Source organism: Meles meles, chromosome 18, assembly GCF_922984935.1.
Source record: "Meles meles chromosome 18, mMelMel3.1 paternal haplotype, whole genome shotgun sequence".
NCBI classification, from domain to species: Eukaryota; Metazoa; Chordata; class Mammalia; order Carnivora; family Mustelidae; genus Meles; species Meles meles.
In genome coordinates this window covers 26,908,795-26,927,069 of record NC_060083.1, presented here as the reverse complement: position 1 = coordinate 26,927,069, position 18,275 = coordinate 26,908,795, and the positions used below count along the sequence as shown (strand labels likewise).

Here is an 18,275-nt window from a genome sequence, read left to right as displayed (position 1 = left end):
ACCTTCTCACCAAGCTTGCTTACCTCTCCAGTCTTAACTTTTGCAGGCCCCTCCCTGAACTCTTCCCTCTAATCACAAACACTATATACAATTCCCAAACACAGGGCTTGTTCTTCACTCTCTTACCTCCTGACTTACTTGCTCAGATCATTTTCTGCTGGGAACACCATTTCCTCACCTAGCCTTCGTACTTGGCCAATTACCACTCTTACCTCAAGACTTAGCAAGCCTCCTTGACCCCAACTGACTGGACTGTATTCTACCAATCAGCTTTCAAAGCACCTTGTACTTATTCTTACTGGAGTATTGTCAGTCCTTATACTGTCTGTTTGCTTGATGGGCAACATATCCAGCATCTTGTGCAATGCCTCATCCTTGGTAAGGACGGAGAGAGTTCTTTTAACATACCGTGCACACTGGTGTCTAGACCCTGGCTTGTCAAATCCTTACTCTTCCTAACTTGCCCTTAGACTTCACATTCCTAGCATCTAGAACACTGCCTAAATAAATGGTTCACAACTGTAAACTGCAATTAAACCGACTGTCAAAACCACCTGGTGAGCTTGATATGGATTCCTAGGCCTAGCTGCCCACACTTAAGTTCTGATGCATTAGACTTGAGGTGAGGCCTAGGAATCTCTAATTTTGAAAACCTCCTCAGATAATACTGACATGCACTCATTCTTGCAAACTACTACTCTAAACAGAGTAGGAGCTCAGTATTGTTGAAAGTAACATTTTCAGTTCATGAAACAATGCATTTTTAATTCTTTAGGGTTAGAGTCTGTTGTAACTGAATCCTGAGTGTGACAGAACAATGCACTAATGTACAAAAGTCCACAAAACAAGCAGCCTTTATTGCAGTAATACAAAACACTTTCCATTTTGGCAATATTTTACAACGCACTTAGCTTCAAGGGTTGGAAAGGAGTTTGGAAACTAAACGGGGAAATTTTAATGGACATTTCTAAAAGAAAAACTGTCCCAGCCCTCCCACCCAAATAAAAATCCAAATGTCAATTTCACTACCCAAGAAGAGGCCACGAGGAAAGCAGCAGGCAAAACTCTGGCAATTTCACTATGGATCATGTCAGAGACAAAGGAACATTCAGAACAGTCATCAGTATGGTCGGTTGCGCTGATCATTTCTGTAGTCGTTTCTAGGAATGAAAAATAAAGAGCCAGACTAAATTCTAATTTTGTACCAAGGGGGAGCATCATACACTTCCTCAGGGTGCTGGTAACTGGTGTCAATTTGACAATTTCTGTAACAATGACAACATACCTAATTTATTTCTCTACTCTTAGAAGGTGCTTAATCAATGTCTAATTTATCAGCTTTAAGACCACAGAGTTCCTAGAAGAAGTTTTTTGCTATCATTCTCTTAAAAACTTCCCTTCTAGAATAAGGATTCCAAAGCACTGTGGTGTTTCAGGAGGTCAGAGACTGTGCCAATTCCAGCTCTCCAAACAGAAGAGTGACATAACAGAATTAGGCAAGCAAACATTTGAATGTAAGAATTCTGGGTCTGCCACTTATTGTGTGACCTTGGAAAAGTTACTCAGTGTTTCTTATTCCATAAAATGGGAAATACATCTACCTCACGGGGTTGCAAGAAGAACTAGAACTAAACTAGAACTAAAGAATACAGACACTTCAACAGGATTTGCCACACAGTAAGAAGGGTTCAAAAGATAATAATTACTAATAGTTAACAATTATAGAGTGCTTACCATGGGCCAGGAACTGTCATAGCATAGTAATCTAATATAACTCCATGAAGGAGGTGTTACTGGCCCCATTTTATAGATGAGAACACTGATGCTCCAAAATAACTTGCCTAAAGTCAACGGTGGAGCCAGAATCTGAATGCACAAAAGTCTTGCCTCTGAAACTCCATGCTCTTAACCACATGCTCTACTAATTCTCACTATCCTATACTGCCTCTAGCATACAGATACTTAGTATAATAACTGAAGTTCTTTCACCATCACTGGAGATTCAACTTTTTCTGCCTCTACACCATTCACAAGCACAACACACTCCCGTCAGTACCATCAGCGATTTTCATCTGGAAAAGGTATTACCAGAATCTCCAGAGAAACAACTACAAGGTGACACAACACAGAGTATTTCAGAAAACACACCCCTCTGAAAGGTGTGCTCCCCATCACTTAGATTAAGAACCTCTGATTTACATACAATTTCGAATTATCTCTCACTCTCAATAGCACAACACACACACACGAATATAAAGATCTGTGAAACAGAATTTCCAAAACAAAATGAGTTTTAGAAATTTCTAAACAGGAAACTAAAAGAATCTTCTCCATTCTCACTGAGAGAGTTGCCAATGAAAAATTCTAGTTCCAAAAAACTGAACCTTAAGAAAAAGTGACAAAAACCCTAAAAGCAGTGAGATTAAAAGCTTAATTAACAAGGACATTCTAATACTCACCTTCCTCCCATTTTGCCTCCATAGCCGCCTCGGTCTCCTCCATAGCCGCCCCCACTCCTGTCACCTCCATAGCCGCCACTTCGGTCTCCACCGTAGCCCCCGCCGCCACCGCGGTCTCCTCCATAGCCCCCCCCACTGCGGTCTCCTCCATAGCCGCCTCGGTCTCCACTGTAGCCTCCTCCTCGGTCTCCCCCATAGCCGCCTCCTCGGTCTCCTCCATAACCGCCTCCTCGGTCTCCACCATAGCCGCCTCCTCGGTCTCCACCGTAACCGCCGCCTCGATCTCCTCCATAGCCGCCTCCTCGGTCCCCACCATAACCACCTCCTCGGTCCCCACCATAGCCACCCCCACTTCTGTCTCCACCATAGCCGCCCCCACTTCTATCTCCTCCGTAGCCGCCGCCGCCACTTCTGTCTCCTCCGTAGCCGCCGCCGCCGCTCCTGTCTCCTCCATAGCCGCCTCGGTCTCCGCCTCTGCCCCCACGACCTCTATAGCCCCTCTCTCCACCATAGCCTCTTCCCCGGAAGTCTGCAAAGTAGAGATGCAAACCAGTGAGGCCAACAGAATAATGTAAACCACCCTTAATGCCAGTCAGAAGATAAATGCCATGTAGATGCTGTCAAAAAGCAACCCACCTCCTCCCGAGGGACGAGAGTCCTCTGGTCTGGGCTCATTACACTGGTTGCAGGAATTCCTTCGAGCAAAGTTCATATTTCCACACGATCTGAGAGAGGGGGAACATAAAAATATTCTATAGTTTCCAATTGAATCAGAACCCCCTCTTGCATCCTCCAACCCCAATCCCAACTCTAGTACTGCCAGAGTAAATAGTATACTTACGGATTAGGGCAAACCCAGTCCCCACTTTTGGGGTCTCCACCTCTCCCCTGAAAGCCTCCACGACCTCTATATCCTCCACGGCCTAGGGTAAAGGGTGGGAGAGAAAAATCAGCAACCAACTTTAACAGCAGAGGAAAAGCACCAGATGAAAGAATTAAGAGCAAGTAACCATCAATAACTGGGTGGCTGCCCTCAAAATTAACCCCGAGGGTAGAACTCTGATTCTTTCATTTGAAGCTTTACTTAGTAAATCCAAGAAATGTAGGAAAAGACCCCAGGCACATATTACAGTGCAAATAATGCCTTAAAAAACTTCGAAGTCCACTTTCTATTATAATACTCCCCCTGGTTTGAGAATCTCAGTGATAAAGGTAGGAAGACATGTTTTAAATTTAAGGAATTAAACACAATAGAAATGAACAAGGTGGCAACAGTTGTATCAGGGAACTTACAAACTGGTCAGATTACCTAATTAGGTATCATTTAAACAATCGCCTGCCTACTGATCTCCAGGTGAATAACAAACTGCCACAAAGCTTCCCAAAGGGATTTCCAGAACTTTCTTCCAACTACTTTCTTAACTATTATGACACCCTATTTATCCAATCTCCTTTCAGTACCCACTCTCGCTTTAAGATAGAAGGAAAAAAACCTAGGGGGACAAAGAGGTAGTAGTATACACAACAGAGACAGAACATGGACTCAAATTCAAACTCTTGGTACAATATCCAGGCCTGTGAGCAACAAGTGTCTTACCTCGTCGCCCACCTCCACTTCCACCTCCTCTCATGAATTCGGGTCTTCTGGTAGCAAAGGACACTTTAATGATGTTGCCATGGAATTCTTTTCCTAAGAAGAAAAAAGAAGAGCCTTGAAGAAATGCTACTCCACATCTCTACCTCTCAACAAAAATATAAAACTATCTTGGAAATTTTTAGTTTTAGAGCAATAATTGATATCCTCACATAAATTCAAACACAACAGTGTTCCCAGTGTTCAAGGTAACAGTGCTCAAACATGATACGATCTACTGAATAGAGCAGATCTGTCACTGGGACACAGTTACTTCTTACTAAGCAAAAACCCCCAACATCTAGTATTTGTATATGGAAAGAGCGAAGTGCAGCACTATGTGTATAGCATGTCACCACTTCAGCTATATAGAGGGACTGACTGTGTGCCTTTATATGCACATACATGCTATATACACACCGCCGGTTATGCTCAACTCTCAGAAGGAGAAGAGATCACTGGGGGTCAAAGGTAGAAAGAAAGCTCATTTTTTACTCTCCACTTCTGGTACAGTTTGAAACTCTTTTTACTATATGCAAGTAGTATCTTTAAAAATAATACATGCCAGGGGCACCTGGGTGGCTCAGTGGTTTAAGCCTCTGCCTTCGGCTCGGGTCACGATCTCAGGGTCCTGGGATTAAGCCCCGCATCGGGCTCTCTGCTCAGTGGGGAGCCTGTTTCTCCCTCTCTCTCTGCCTACCTCTCTGCCTACTGTGACCTCTCTCTCTGTCAAATAAATAAAATAAATAATATATATATTAAAAAAAAAAGAAAAAATAATACATGCCAGAAAAATGAAAGCATATGTGATTACTTACACATATGCACGCACACCCTCTGCAGCCCAGGGCCTTAGAGACAGAAATTAATCTTTTTACTTTACATTAAGCAAGAAGATTCATAAAATGGTCACAATTCCAAGGGACTCAGCTCCCTAATCAAAGCCCCTATTATTATGGCCGGCAACTTTCCAGAGTATCACACAGTAGGACCTAGGAAGCCACTCATGGATCAGTATTTTCAAAGCTATAGAATGACCTGAACTATTGAGTTAAGGGGCTCATATGCCATGGGCAAAAAAAGCACAATTTTTTTTTTTTTAATTTTATTTATTTGACAGACAGAGATCACAAGTAGGCAGAGAGGCAGGCAGAGAGAGGAGTAAGCAGGCTCCCTGCTGAGCAGAGAGCCACATGTGGGGCTCGATCCCAGGACCCTGGGATCATGACCTGAGCTGAAGGCAGAGGCTTAAACCCACTGAGCCACCCAGGTGCCCCCACAATTATTTTTGAACATATGAGCAAAAGAGACTGCTTTTTAAATTACCAAAATTATGGAAAACACAGAAAAGTGAGGAAGAATGGATCTAGCCTTCAGAGCAAAGTGATAAGGCCGGAAAGAGTAATGAAAAAAGGAAAGAGTATGAAGGTGAGGACAGAGTATCACAATCTCATTTCTGCAGAAGTAAAGAAATGCAATTAAATTTTAAAGGATACAGGTACAATAATCTCAGAACTAGAAGGGACCTCAGTATCTATCAATCTAATCTAGCATGGTTAAGTCCTTTAGAGACTGTGGATGCAGACTGCCTGAGTTTGAATCTTGACTGTGCCAGTTATACTATGATCCTAGAAATTATACAGCTTCTCTCTGCCTCAGTTTTAACATCTAAAAAATAGTAATAATAATAGGGTGTATGTCTCGTAGGGTTACTGTGAGGCTCAAACTGCATTAATGGATATACATCTTCTAGAACTATGTCTAGCCTGTAAACCATAGTAAACATGCAGTAAGTGTTGATTTTTATTAGAGCACGAAACAATGAATTTCTAGTAACATGAAGAAATGACTATTAAAATGTTAAGTGAAAAAAGCATGAGACAAAACTACATTTGGAGTATAATGACAAGCTTTTAAAAATGCTTTTAAAAGAGTGAAATTAAATTTAATAAAAAAATATTATCAATGATTATTTCTGAGTAGAGTACTATGGATGCTTTACTGTTTTCTTCTACTTTCCCACATTTTGTTTTCAGGGGAAAAAAGTCTTAATATTTATTCCAAATATGTATTAACTTCGTATTTGTAGGGAAATTAATCTAAATTTACGAAGAAGACAGTTAAGCATGCCAACCCTCTAAATCTCCATCAGGGTGGCTTTAAGCACAGGTATAATAATAAGGAAATATTGGAGACAAATAAGGAGAGAGCTCATCTACCTCACTTCTGAAGGTATGTAAAAGTTCTGGCCTTTATTTTTAATAAAATACCCACAAAAGTAAACACGAAAATAACCAGTCTACCAGAATATATTTTGACTTCAAGACTAGAAAATATTTATCCAAACTGCATATTGAAACAGTATGAGTAAGATATACCATCAAACCAGTCAATGGCTGCCTTAGCTGAAGGAGGGTCATCGAATGACACTGTTGCCTCTCCTTTCGGCTTCCCTGTGTCCTTGTCTGTATACAGATTGATCATTGGTTTTCCCGTCTTCTTATTTGTCTGAGAAACAAACAAGATGGTAATAGCTTTTTTAAAAAAAGTGATCATAAACCATACAAATTAAGATTTTTTAAAGGAATTCACATATCCATACTATAAATAGTATGTCCTTAATATAAAAAGTTATCTATAAGTTCTGAAAAGGAAACCTCTCTTAAGATATATTAAGTAAAACCCAAGCTATGAAAATGATACTTTATGTATATTGTATTGTAATTGTATTGTATTGTTTTATCTATGTATAATTTCTTTAAACCCACAAAAAATGTAGATAATGCTTCATATAAATATATACCTTGTAAAACATAAAAAAGAGTCAGGAAGAATGTACACAAGGCAAATTAACAGATTACTGCTAAGGGAACACCCTGCAACTCGCTGGGATGGGACTGGAAGATAAATAAGAAAGTTTACTCTTCAGAACTGTGTGAATTTTTTACATATCATGGGTAAATGAGTAATTCCACAGACATTAAAACAAGGACAAATGCAAACTGATTTCAGGCAAATGCTACAATCTACTAACACTAACTGCTGCTTTCTAAGTTAAAGAGAGGAGAAATATAAGCATGAAACAAATGGTGCATGAGACACATTAAGTATACAATAAACAATACAGTTATGAAACAAAGCATCACGCACTGGGCTAATATCTAATGCAGTATGCATATAATGGCCTTTTGGAATCTATAAAATGTTCTCACAACCTCATTTGGTTCTCACAATTTTTAGGAGCTAGGCAGAGCCTATTTCTAGAGCCCAAGACTGAAAGTTAAAGTAGAAGGCTGTGGGAAGATAAACAAGCAAGGAATAAAATTTTCATGTATTTAGCAAATTTAGCAAAAGGCCTATAAACATGGTTGGGCATGTGTATCAAGGAATTTTAAGAGACAATCTTATGTAATCTATGTAGCGTAACTAGAATATGTTAATAATTATGAGATTTTCAACATAAGCCATACTTTCTACTCACCTTGATAATTCCTATTTGTTTAAAGAACTCCCCCACTTGATCTGTAGACACACCCTCCCCAAGTCCTTGCACAAAGATTGTGTTGTTATCTGAATTATCAGATTCTGAATCTAAGGGGAAAAAAATTATGGTTAATTATACATATTCCTTGGTCTTACTACATCCTGTTCAGTAATCAAGAGCAATAATTTATTGTCCAATATTCAACTACTTCTATGACCAAAAGGAAAAAGGACCAATATACACAAAATCTTCTATCAACATGCAAAGTGGTCACCATAGTTATCTGGTAGTAGATCAATCCTGACAACTAAAATTCATTTTAAAGTGGATCAAGTCCACACTATGTGAAATACAGACCAATTAAAGGAGATCTTAGAAATCTTACTTTTTTTGTTTTTTTAAAGATTTATTTATTTGACAGACAGGGATCACAAGTAGGCAGAGAAGCAGGCAGAGAGAGCGGAGGAAGCAGGCTCCCCATTGAGCAGAGAGCCCGATGTGGGGCTTGATCCCAGGACACTGGGATCATGACCTGAGCCAAAGGCAGAGGCTTTAACCCACTGAGCCACCCAGGCGCTCCAGAAATCTTACTCTTTACATTCAGATACAGGGCTGAAGCTCATGAGTAGATGAAGACAGCATTAATTAGCATTCCTTTCTTTGGAGAGCTTTAACACTTTATGGCTAATCAGTACTTCTAAGGCTCTCCAGTAGAAAATACCCCCAAATCTGACACTCTGGACCTCCAAGCAAGCCAAGCACAACTACTGGTTTCCCAATTATTGCAATAAGCTCTGTATATACCAGAGGGTAAGGACACCTTGACAGACACCTTACCTTACACGTACACTTTTGGATTAGTACAACAAAGTAAGAAAGATGTAAAAAAAATTCAGTCCATCAAGAGATAATTCAGAAATTGCCATCCATATAGAATATTTTGGCATCTTAATAAAAACAAAAGTTCTGATTTCAATACGTATTAAAATTTTTGCCTCAAATAGATTTTTAATATTTAAATTATAACTTCCAAAAGGCTCCAGACAGCTTTGAATTTCATTTAAAAATAAAAGCCACACGAAATCAGTGACCTCTGCCCAAAGTAAGATAATTCTCCCCAGGTATGAATTCAAGTTTCTTATGCCCACTAAGCAGACTACCAATCCGATGTAATATTTTCTTAAACACAGTTTTTCTACTTCAAATTCCCAATGACACCAACTCTCTCAAATTTGATCTGTAGTATTTAAATAAGTAATGTTAATCAGAATACAAGATTGAGTATTTCTTCATAAAAGAAAAAGCAGAGCACAGGAAGCCACAAACAGCAATTTTCCCCAGCACACTTTCCAATTTCCCTGAATTTTTCTGTTTTTTTTTGTTTTTTTTTTTTTAAAGATTTTATTTATTTATTTGACAGAGAGAAACCACAAGTAGATAGAGAGGCAGGCAGAGAGAGAGAGAGAGGGAAGCAGGCTCGCCGCTGAGCAGAGAGCCCGATGTGGGACTCGATCCCAGGACCCTGAGATCATGACCTGAGGCGAAGGCAGCGGCTTAATCCACTGAGCCACCCAGGTGCTCCTCTTTCTATGTTTTTAAAAGTGAAGCTCCCTAATTCGAAACACTATCAAATTAAATCTTCCTCCTGCCCTAACTCCTCCAACACAGACACTTTTCTCTTGAAAAATTGGAAAACTAACATTCTCTTAATGGCAAAGTCACAAACTACCATAAACCTTACCAGCATCTGGTCTGGGTCCATAATCCCTGTGACCTAAGGGAAAAGAAAAGAAAAAGAAAAAGAAAAATAGCTATTTAAGGCAACTCATTAGAAATCAAGAAAAAATAGTAATAAAAACCAAGGCATGAAAGTCAGTACTTCCAAAATCCTTGAAAGTCAACCATCACAGATTTACAAAGTAAATATATAAATTAAGTTTTACTAAGTTTAGAAATCAAGATGAAAGTCAATTATTTCCTTAAATTTGTCCCAGACAGTACCCGCCACTTTGGCATTATGCTAGTATCACTTTTGTTAAGCTCTGGTTGTGAAGGCTGATTGGAAAACCCTAATAATTTAACAACACCATGTCAGCTGCCTTTATTAATAAATGTATTGTCAAATCCAGTGGAAGTCTCATTCAACGGTCACCACAGACTCTTTCATGCAAATTCACTGTGTAGAAACCCATTGGACTGTTTGAGATCAACTTTGGCTTTTTAATGTTTTCTTTGATATATTTATGTATATATATATATATAATTTTTTTTTTTTAAAGCACACAACACACACCAGCCTCAACAGAGTAAGAAAGGGCTTAGAACTGCGTCTGCGGGATATTGGTGGCTTTTAGATTTATATAGCATTTCCACTGAAACATTTTGGGATACTCAGCACTTACCACCAAAATTTTTGAAGCCACCGCGGTCACCACCACTGCAGAGGAAAAATTGAAGAAATGATTTCTTCCTTAAGTCTCTAATGTGCTGAGCCCTGGGCTCAATCTATACTTAACTGTCACAAGTAGAGTGCCTAGGGAAACAGTAGCACCTCTAACTTTCCAGTAAATTCCATTTCATAGACTCCAAAATGTTGTTTCCACCTAAGTGTCTTCCCAAGGATCTATTTCCACAAGGTTGCCTTTTCAAGCTTACTACAGAATGTATCTCATATACTCTTATTTTAAAATCTTCCCAACCCCAAGCCAAAGGGATACTATTCATACCATAACTTAAAAGCTGGAGGCACAGAATGAAGAATGCTAAACTGGAGCAAACATTCTTTCCAAGGGGGATTATTTTTTTAAATATGAGGAAAAAGGAAAAGGACTAAGACTCTGATAGTAGAATGGGAGGTAAAAACTTTAGTATATTCTATTGTGATACCAAATTGTGGGTTTTATGAGATGAAGAAAAAAAGTGAGGTACAAATATACACGAAAGTGAGCCTGAAAGTAGTCTTAATCTCAAATCATTCAGAAGTCTGATAAAATGAGCACTAAAAGAGAGCGTAACTCCTACTCTATACCCACTATAATATACGAGATCTCTTCATATCAGAGCTACTGAGATTCATGCTGCCAAATGCTCTGTACACCAATCAGTAGACCATGCAACAGAACAGAATGCAACACACTCCAGTATCACAGCTGCCCAAAAGAAAATGACTACTTGGCAAATTTCCACTGATAGGTAAGTCAATGGTCCTTGTATGCATAAAAGCTATGTAAGAAATCTGAGATCTCCCTCACCAAGAAACTGTTGAAATCTCATACATTAAAAGCTTGTCTCTCTTGCGTGAACTAAGGAAGCCACTAAGATTCACACACTGTCATGGAAATAAAAACACCCAGTTTTCAGATGGTGACATCTAGTATGCTACTATCATTAATCATCATCTACTATCATCCAAGAAACTAATCCAACACACTAAGGTCTCTCCAATGCTTAAAAGCCTTTCCTGTAATGGTAACATTGCCCCTCCAGCCTCTAGACAGATGGCTTTTCTGAGACATCCTAAGAAAAAAACGCTCTAAGTAAGAAAGCAGTCTTCTTTTATAAGTCTATTCTACTACCTTGATGTAAAATCTCCCCATGCAACCAGTTTAGGTATAAACACAAGCATCTTAATTTGTTATTAATTTTATTTAATTTACAGGAAGAGTCTAAGGAGAATAAGGCAATTTCAAGGCTATGCAGACAATACAGAGCTCAGGTCCTTTATATACATATAGTCTCCTATTGAGTCTTTAAGACCCCTCTTTCAGAACCAAGCCCTTCCTACACTTCTAATTGATCTGTATATCACTGCTTAACTCTTTTAAGGAAAGCCAACAGAGTTCTTGAGATTAATCCGCTAAAAATCTTGTTATTAGAAACCAAGATATCTTAGGTTTCTTCAAAGATGACCATGAGAACTAAAAAAAAAAAAAAAAAAAAGAGGAAAGAACCAGTGAAAATATTAAGCCCACAATTCTGTCAGGAGGTTAAAGTCCCCAGTATAAAGTAGATTCTTTAAATAGGAAATTTTTGTAAGTAAGTGCTGGAAGAGATACCTCTTATTTATTTTGCTGTCATCTTAAACAAAGTACCAAACTGTTTATCTGGCCACAGTGAAGAGAAAATACCCAACTACATACATCAGCTAATTCCTGTATTTTCTACTCTGGCCATCAATACAGCTTTGAACAATAAGAAAAGGACATACCACTGCAAAATAAAAGTGCTATATAAAACAAATGATATTTAAATAGGTTTGTTATTTCCTATTTCTTCATATACTGACATTTTAACTTAAATCACCTTCGTTGAGCATTTCCTTTGAAAATATGGCAGCTGAAGATTTCAAAACAATGGCCATGAACATGTAAACATCACACTGCATTTGAAAAAGTACTAGTCTTCAAACTAAGAGACTCAGGGTATAGTCTTTACTACTGCTAATCAATCTTGAAAATTTGGACAGGTCAGTAATTCTCCCTAGGCTTCAGTTTCCTCCTTCACAAAATAAGGATATACATCCCTGCTACTCAAAGGGTGGTCCAGGAAGAGCCTGAGAGCACCTCAGAAAAGCAGGATCCAGGATCGTAGGCCTCACTTCGTATCTACTAAGTCAGAATCTGCATTTTAACAAGATACCCAAGGAATTCGTATATAAAGACTGAGAAGCACCAGCCTAGATGATCTACAATCCTAGGATTGTAGGTGAAGCTTTCTTTCAAATTCAAATGTTTCAAACTTTTTCTTTTCTCTTATTAAAAAATTCCATATTAACTAGTTATATTACAATCCCTTATAAGCAAATTTATTATATTAAATACACTAAATAAACCTCAAGTAGTAGTCACTATTAAGTATTTAACAAAAGATGGGTCTGTGGTTAAGAATCTTTCAAACCTGTAGTCAGGTTACAAGTCCTTTTTCCATAAGCGAAATTGAGGCTTCACTAGCCAATTAAGTCAATGAAGATATAGGAACATCTGAGTCAAGATGTTGCCACAACAACGTCTTCCAGAAAAAGCAGCAAACTTGTACACAAAAGAATTGTAGAAGGGCATTTGAAGGTGAAGTAGTAGAGGTATTTAGAGATTAACATCCTCCACTGTATGTCTGAGTGTCCCCTGCATAAGAAAACCAACTACATATTCTTGACTCAACTACAGAAATTGTCCCAAGTTCAAAACCACAATAAGCAGACTACCCTAAGGTAGACTGAGGGTTCTTTCATTGTTACAGTATCACATATGTAGAGGAAAAGACAGTCATTTAATTTGGTGGTCATTTAATTTCAGGTGCTTGTCAAGAAAAAGTTCTTTAGACAGAATCTCTTCTTTGAATCTTTCAATTTAAAAGAAAATCTAAATATATCTATTCCAAGACTTAAATTGCCAAATAGTAAAAGGACAATACAGGAACCTTTGTTTCAGAAAATCCATTATCTAGAGAGAAAAAGAGACTTAGCTAAAAATTAGAAAAGATTAGTTAAAAAAAAAAACAAACTGGGCTATGCTTGGATTTTCAGAGTAAACCCAAATTACAATTTTTTGGGTGTGAAGAAGACTAACATTAATTCCAAATGTAAATGACTCAATGGATTTAAATATCATTCTCAACAGTAGCTGTATTTATGTCTTATTTCCTCCCATGTCTTGTATGTATGTTAAAAAGGCTCTCTGGATTCAACATTTACCCACATTTCAAGAAGCCAAGAATCTCTCATTCTAAAGCCACCTGTCCAACACAGTATTCACTAGCCAAATGCGGCTGTTGACCCTTTGAAATGTGGACAGTCTAAATTAAGAGGTAGTCAAAATACAAAAAAAAAAAAAAAAGATTTCGAAGTTTTACTATGAAACAGGCAATATACAATATCTCAGTAATTTTATAATGATTATATGATAAAATACTGGGGGTATATTAGATTAAGTAAAATGTATTATTAAAATTAATTTTCCTATGTTTTTAGGATTTTTTAATTTATTCATTTGACAGAGACAGAGAGAGTGTGTGCGCACAAGCAGGGAAGGCAGCCAGCAGAGGCAAAGGGAGAAGCAGGCTTCCTGCCAAGCAGGGAACCCGACGCAGGTCCCAGGGACCATGATCTAAGCCGAAGGCAGACACCCAATAAACTGAGCCACCCAGGCACTCCTACCTGCCTATGTTCTTTTAATGTGCCTACTACAAAATTTTAAATTACATATGTGGCTCACATTCGTGACCCATATTACATTTCTACTGGGCAGTGCTATTCTAGACTATTACCAGAACATATGCACAATTAAAATGGAACTACTCAAAAACTCTTCTAAGAAGACAGTCAAAATTCAGAATGACTTTTTTAGGCTCAAGATATTAAAGCCTTGAAAAAGCTCTATAACTTGATGACTTAATCATGAAAAATAAGTTATCTATAAAGTTCTGGCAATTTGGCATGCATTCATCACAATGCTGAAGTTAAAAACACTGAGAGAACTTATGGCCTTACACTTCTAACCCAGTAGGAGGTTAGTTATCAATTTTAGATGACAATTAGAAATTCAGTCTTTGCTACAACTGCTTTTTCAAAGAAAAACATTGGTTCCTACAGTCCCTACAATTTTCACACCTTTTTCTTCCATATTTGTAAAATCAGCAGCTTCCTTTGGTCTATATTCTTCCTCCAGCCAAGCAATTACACATCCTGAGTCTAAAAATGTCCCATCCTTTACCACGTATCCCACCCTCACCCACAAACTAAGCCCCTTCTTTAAATAACCTAACTAATGCCAGATATTCTTCAAACAGCCCTGAAAGAATTGTATTTTCAACCCTGATATAATTTTTTAAGTAAGATGATCAGAAACACAAATGGGAGTGTTGATGAAAACTAACAAAAAATGTTTGGATATTTCTGGTACTTAAATGTAAACAAGTGTTAAAGTCCTAAAACTAGGCATTTTTACTCTAATTCAAAATACTTTACCCCTTAAATAAGCTAAAGAGCACATCTTGAATAGGATATTGTGACATATGAAAATTATATGAACTTCAAATTTCCATATCCATAAATGAAGTTTTACTGGAACACAACCATGTTTACTTATATATTGTCTATGGCTGCTCTGGTGCTACAAGGGCAGAGGCGAGCAGTTATAAAAGAAATCATATGGCCCAAAAAGCCTACAATATTTACGACTTGCCTTTCACATAAAAAATTTACCAACCCAATATACAGAATCATCGAATCATCATCCACATGGACTCCTAAAAAAGGCCTTTCATGAACAACCCATTTATTGGCTGAGGCGGGGGGATGGGAGGGTGGAGAATAGGGTGTGATAGCAATTGGGCAAGACCCCCTCCCCCAATCCTACCTTGAACCAGATCAGTATCATTTTGACTTAACCTATAGGGGGCTTCCACAAAGACAGCGTGTGAAAAGGCTCTAAGGCTAAATAAAAACATCTGAAAATCAAAAACTTTGGTTCAAATCAAGTATTTGCACAAAAAATTATACTGAAATATGATGCCAAGAAGGTTATGAAAGTTATTAAAAATGGGACTCTCAAGATGGTTAAGGTATAGAGCTCCCCCCTGTGTTATTAGGAGATTCATTCAAAGTCCTTTCAAATCTCTAAGATGAGTCATCTCTTAAAGATGAAATCACATTTTTAAAGACTTCTCTACCCTCGTCCTCCTGAAAAAGTGGGTTTCTACCATTCTCACACACTGTCATAGTCTAATAAATAATGTACAGGACATAACTTCCTCATGAAGAAAATTAAACCTACGATATACTATAAAACACAGCATTCCAAAAAAGTCAATTACCTAAAACATACTAACTGGAAAATTAAATATACCTGTTAGCTACCTTGTTTAGGATTCTTTTTGAGAGGGAAGGAGGCTATTAGGTAGAAAGTAAGCACCATGTCACTTTACATTGTTCATTTATATCCACATGATGGCAGGCTGCTCACTTTGATAATAAAGAGCATATAGTAATATATTTAAATGTTGTAAACTGACTTTGGCTATCAATCGAAAGACTTAATGTTCAGTGTTATAAAAGTTCATCAAATATGTTTAGGCTTTAATTTTGCCGTAATATCAAAGTACCGTACGCTAAACACAGAGGAACACAAGTGAGTGATCAAATTCCTGGCTCACTTAAAGAAGTAATAGTGCTGTATATAACTAGTTCTGTTGCTCAGGTCACCTCAGGGGACAGACAGTCCCTAAGGAGCAAAAGAGCAAACTGGTACTGATATGTTATTAAGCGTCAGTTAACAGGCCACTAACAATTTCAATTCCCAAGGAACACAAATTAATCCTTCAACACTGTGTATTTTACACATAAATTTGCAACCTGCAAACCTCAACTGAGGACAACAAATGTCAGTTATTTTTTCATTCCTGTTTTTAGGGCCAAAGTGCTAAATTTACAGATATATTTAAAAGTAATTTTATAACCAGCTGTCATAACATATGCCAAAATTAAGTACCAAAACCTGATAGCAATGGGGAAAAGAAAAGCTGAATTAAAAAGTCATCTTTTCCATAGCTTAGTCTGAATAAAATATGTAATGACAGGGGATATTGCACTAATTATTTTGATGATTATTTACTTAAGAAGACAAAAGTAGTTTACATAAAATCTTTCTCATTTGCCAACCCCACCTTTATATACTCTGCTACGGCCTCCTAATATTGTCCCTTCCCAAGGGGATTCAAGATTAAGGAACAGCCTCTCTGCACTCCAATCTAAAATAAACTTACCTTTTATGTTTTATATATAATATACTTGGATTTCTCAGAGTCATCTTTTAAAGGAGTTTAGACTCTATAGCTCTGGCAGGAAAAACATAGTTAAGTGGTTTAATCACAACCATAAAAGGGGGATTTTCTCCACTGGTGTTTAATATACACCACAAAAACTAACTGCTAACATAGCCTATTCTGAGGTAATTAACCAACATCTTAAGACTGAAAAGAAATTCTGAATTTCTGCCTCCTTCTCTATAACATAATCTACGTAAGCCTCTTAACTAAATCAGATGCTGGAATCAAACCAGCTAAGTAAAACAACAATTTTTTTTTCCAATTTTAGTATATGTGCTGCCGAAGCGAGCACCGACAATTTTTTTTTAAATGAAAAAAAGAGAGAGAGAAGAAATGTAGGCACCTATACCTAAATACTTACCTTGATCCTGTCATAGGACCTCTTCCATCCTTGTCATATCCCCCACGCCCTCTACCTCCTCCCTGTGACCCGCCATATCCTCTATTATCTTCTCCATACCTACTCACATCACGACGGTCATCTACAAAAAAAAAAGAAAATAATATATACATGAATAAATATTATCATTTCTGATAAACGCTTCCTGTAACGTAAACTTAGTATGTTTGAGAATTATATCTGTGTCAAATTCCATTGTTAGAGTCAGACAACAAAATGGTGACATGGATATCACCATCTGATGTTATGGTGGTGAACAGTTTGAGTTACCACTATAATATTAGGTACAGAATCTTAATAATTAGGTGAAAAGCATAACCCTAATCTACAACTTCTTCACCCCCAAAATTTTTCTATTTCTTCACCTCAAAAATACTTAAATGTAAATCAAACATGGACAAGAAGTAACTGCATTTTCAAACTGGACATATTCAGGGACTATATTCACTGAAGATATTCAGTGAATGAGCTTCCACATTTCCTCATTCACTTATTCATTCATTCAATTATTCAACAAATATTAAGCACTTACTACGAACCAGGCCCTATACTAGGCAATGAGGGTATAAATGAGTAAAACAAGATTTATGCCCTTGAAGCATTCACGTCCATGGCATAAATCAATTCCTAAGTATCAGTAGTATATTCCAAGTGCTGTAAGACAACAAGTGAAAGAATGGCTGGTCCTTCTTAGATGAGGTGAGAAAGCTAATATAGGATCATAATTTCCCTAAATCAAGTATGCCACCACTATCAAAATAAGCGGTAGCAACAGCATTATCAAATGATCAATTAAGTGATACAACAAAGAAATTCATGTCATCAGTCATCAAAAAGCCACATGACCATTTGGGAGTCCAAGGAGTTCAGAAATAGAAATCTAATAAACTAGCTTTGATGGCCGTAAGAGAGAAGCATGTATATTCAAGGTCCCTCTAAATTCTTACAGTTGAAATCCTATGTAGGTCTTTTAATCCAAAATTCAATATACTTCTATGAGGGGAAAATAGAAAAACAGGTCAATATACCATACCTTGTGTGTGGTGGCTGTAATTCTCCCTTTGTGAATGGTAGGACTGCTGATTTTGATTATAGGAATCATGCTGCTGACCATAATTTGACTGATCATCATAAGTACCTTGATGTTGATCATAGCCTGACTGCTGGTCATATGAATCTTGTTGACCATAGTCTGACTGGTCATATGAAGGCGCTCTTCCACCTTGGCTAAACAGAAATCAAGAATTTGAAATTTTATAGGAGGATTATGTTCACTGTAGTAAACTAACTGAGCCTGAAAGGCCCGACCAGGTAGACCTCAACCACATTTAATACTTCTTTCTTTTCTCTTTTCTTTCTCTTTTTAAGATTTATTTATTTGCTAGAGGAAGAGAAAGAAAAGAGAGAGAAGAGAGAAGGAAGGGGCAGAGGGAGAGAGAGAGTCTCAAGCAGACTCCCCCAGTGAGCACAGAGCCCAAC

At 37.7% G+C, this 18,275-nt stretch overlaps 1 protein-coding gene across 2 annotated transcripts in view; it reads right to left on the bottom strand.

Moving 5' to 3' along the window:
* Window positions 1-836: 836 nt before the first annotated feature.
* TAF15 (TATA-box binding protein associated factor 15) overlaps window positions 837-18,275 on the bottom strand; it is a 29,302-nt gene continuing 11,863 nt past the window's right edge. The window contains exons 6-16 of one of the 2 annotated variants that reach the window (XM_045984978.1): window positions 17,830-18,023; window positions 16,758-16,878; window positions 9,979-10,013; window positions 9,318-9,350; window positions 7,574-7,683; window positions 6,471-6,600; window positions 4,057-4,149; window positions 3,301-3,382; window positions 3,096-3,184; window positions 2,460-2,988; window positions 837-1,160 (exon numbers count right to left, since the gene is read on the bottom strand). In XM_045984978.1, coding sequence (XP_045840934.1) covers window positions 1,121-1,160; window positions 2,460-2,988; window positions 3,096-3,184; window positions 3,301-3,382; window positions 4,057-4,149; window positions 6,471-6,600; window positions 7,574-7,683; window positions 9,318-9,350; window positions 9,979-10,013; window positions 16,758-16,878; window positions 17,830-18,023 — 1,456 coding nt within the window. In that variant the 3' untranslated portion in view covers window positions 837-1,120. The remainder of the gene's footprint in view (window positions 1,161-2,459; window positions 2,989-3,095; window positions 3,185-3,300; window positions 3,383-4,056; window positions 4,150-6,470; window positions 6,601-7,573; window positions 7,684-9,317; window positions 9,351-9,978; window positions 10,014-16,757; window positions 16,879-17,829; window positions 18,024-18,275) is intronic. The other variant, XM_045984979.1, reaches the window with a different exon arrangement.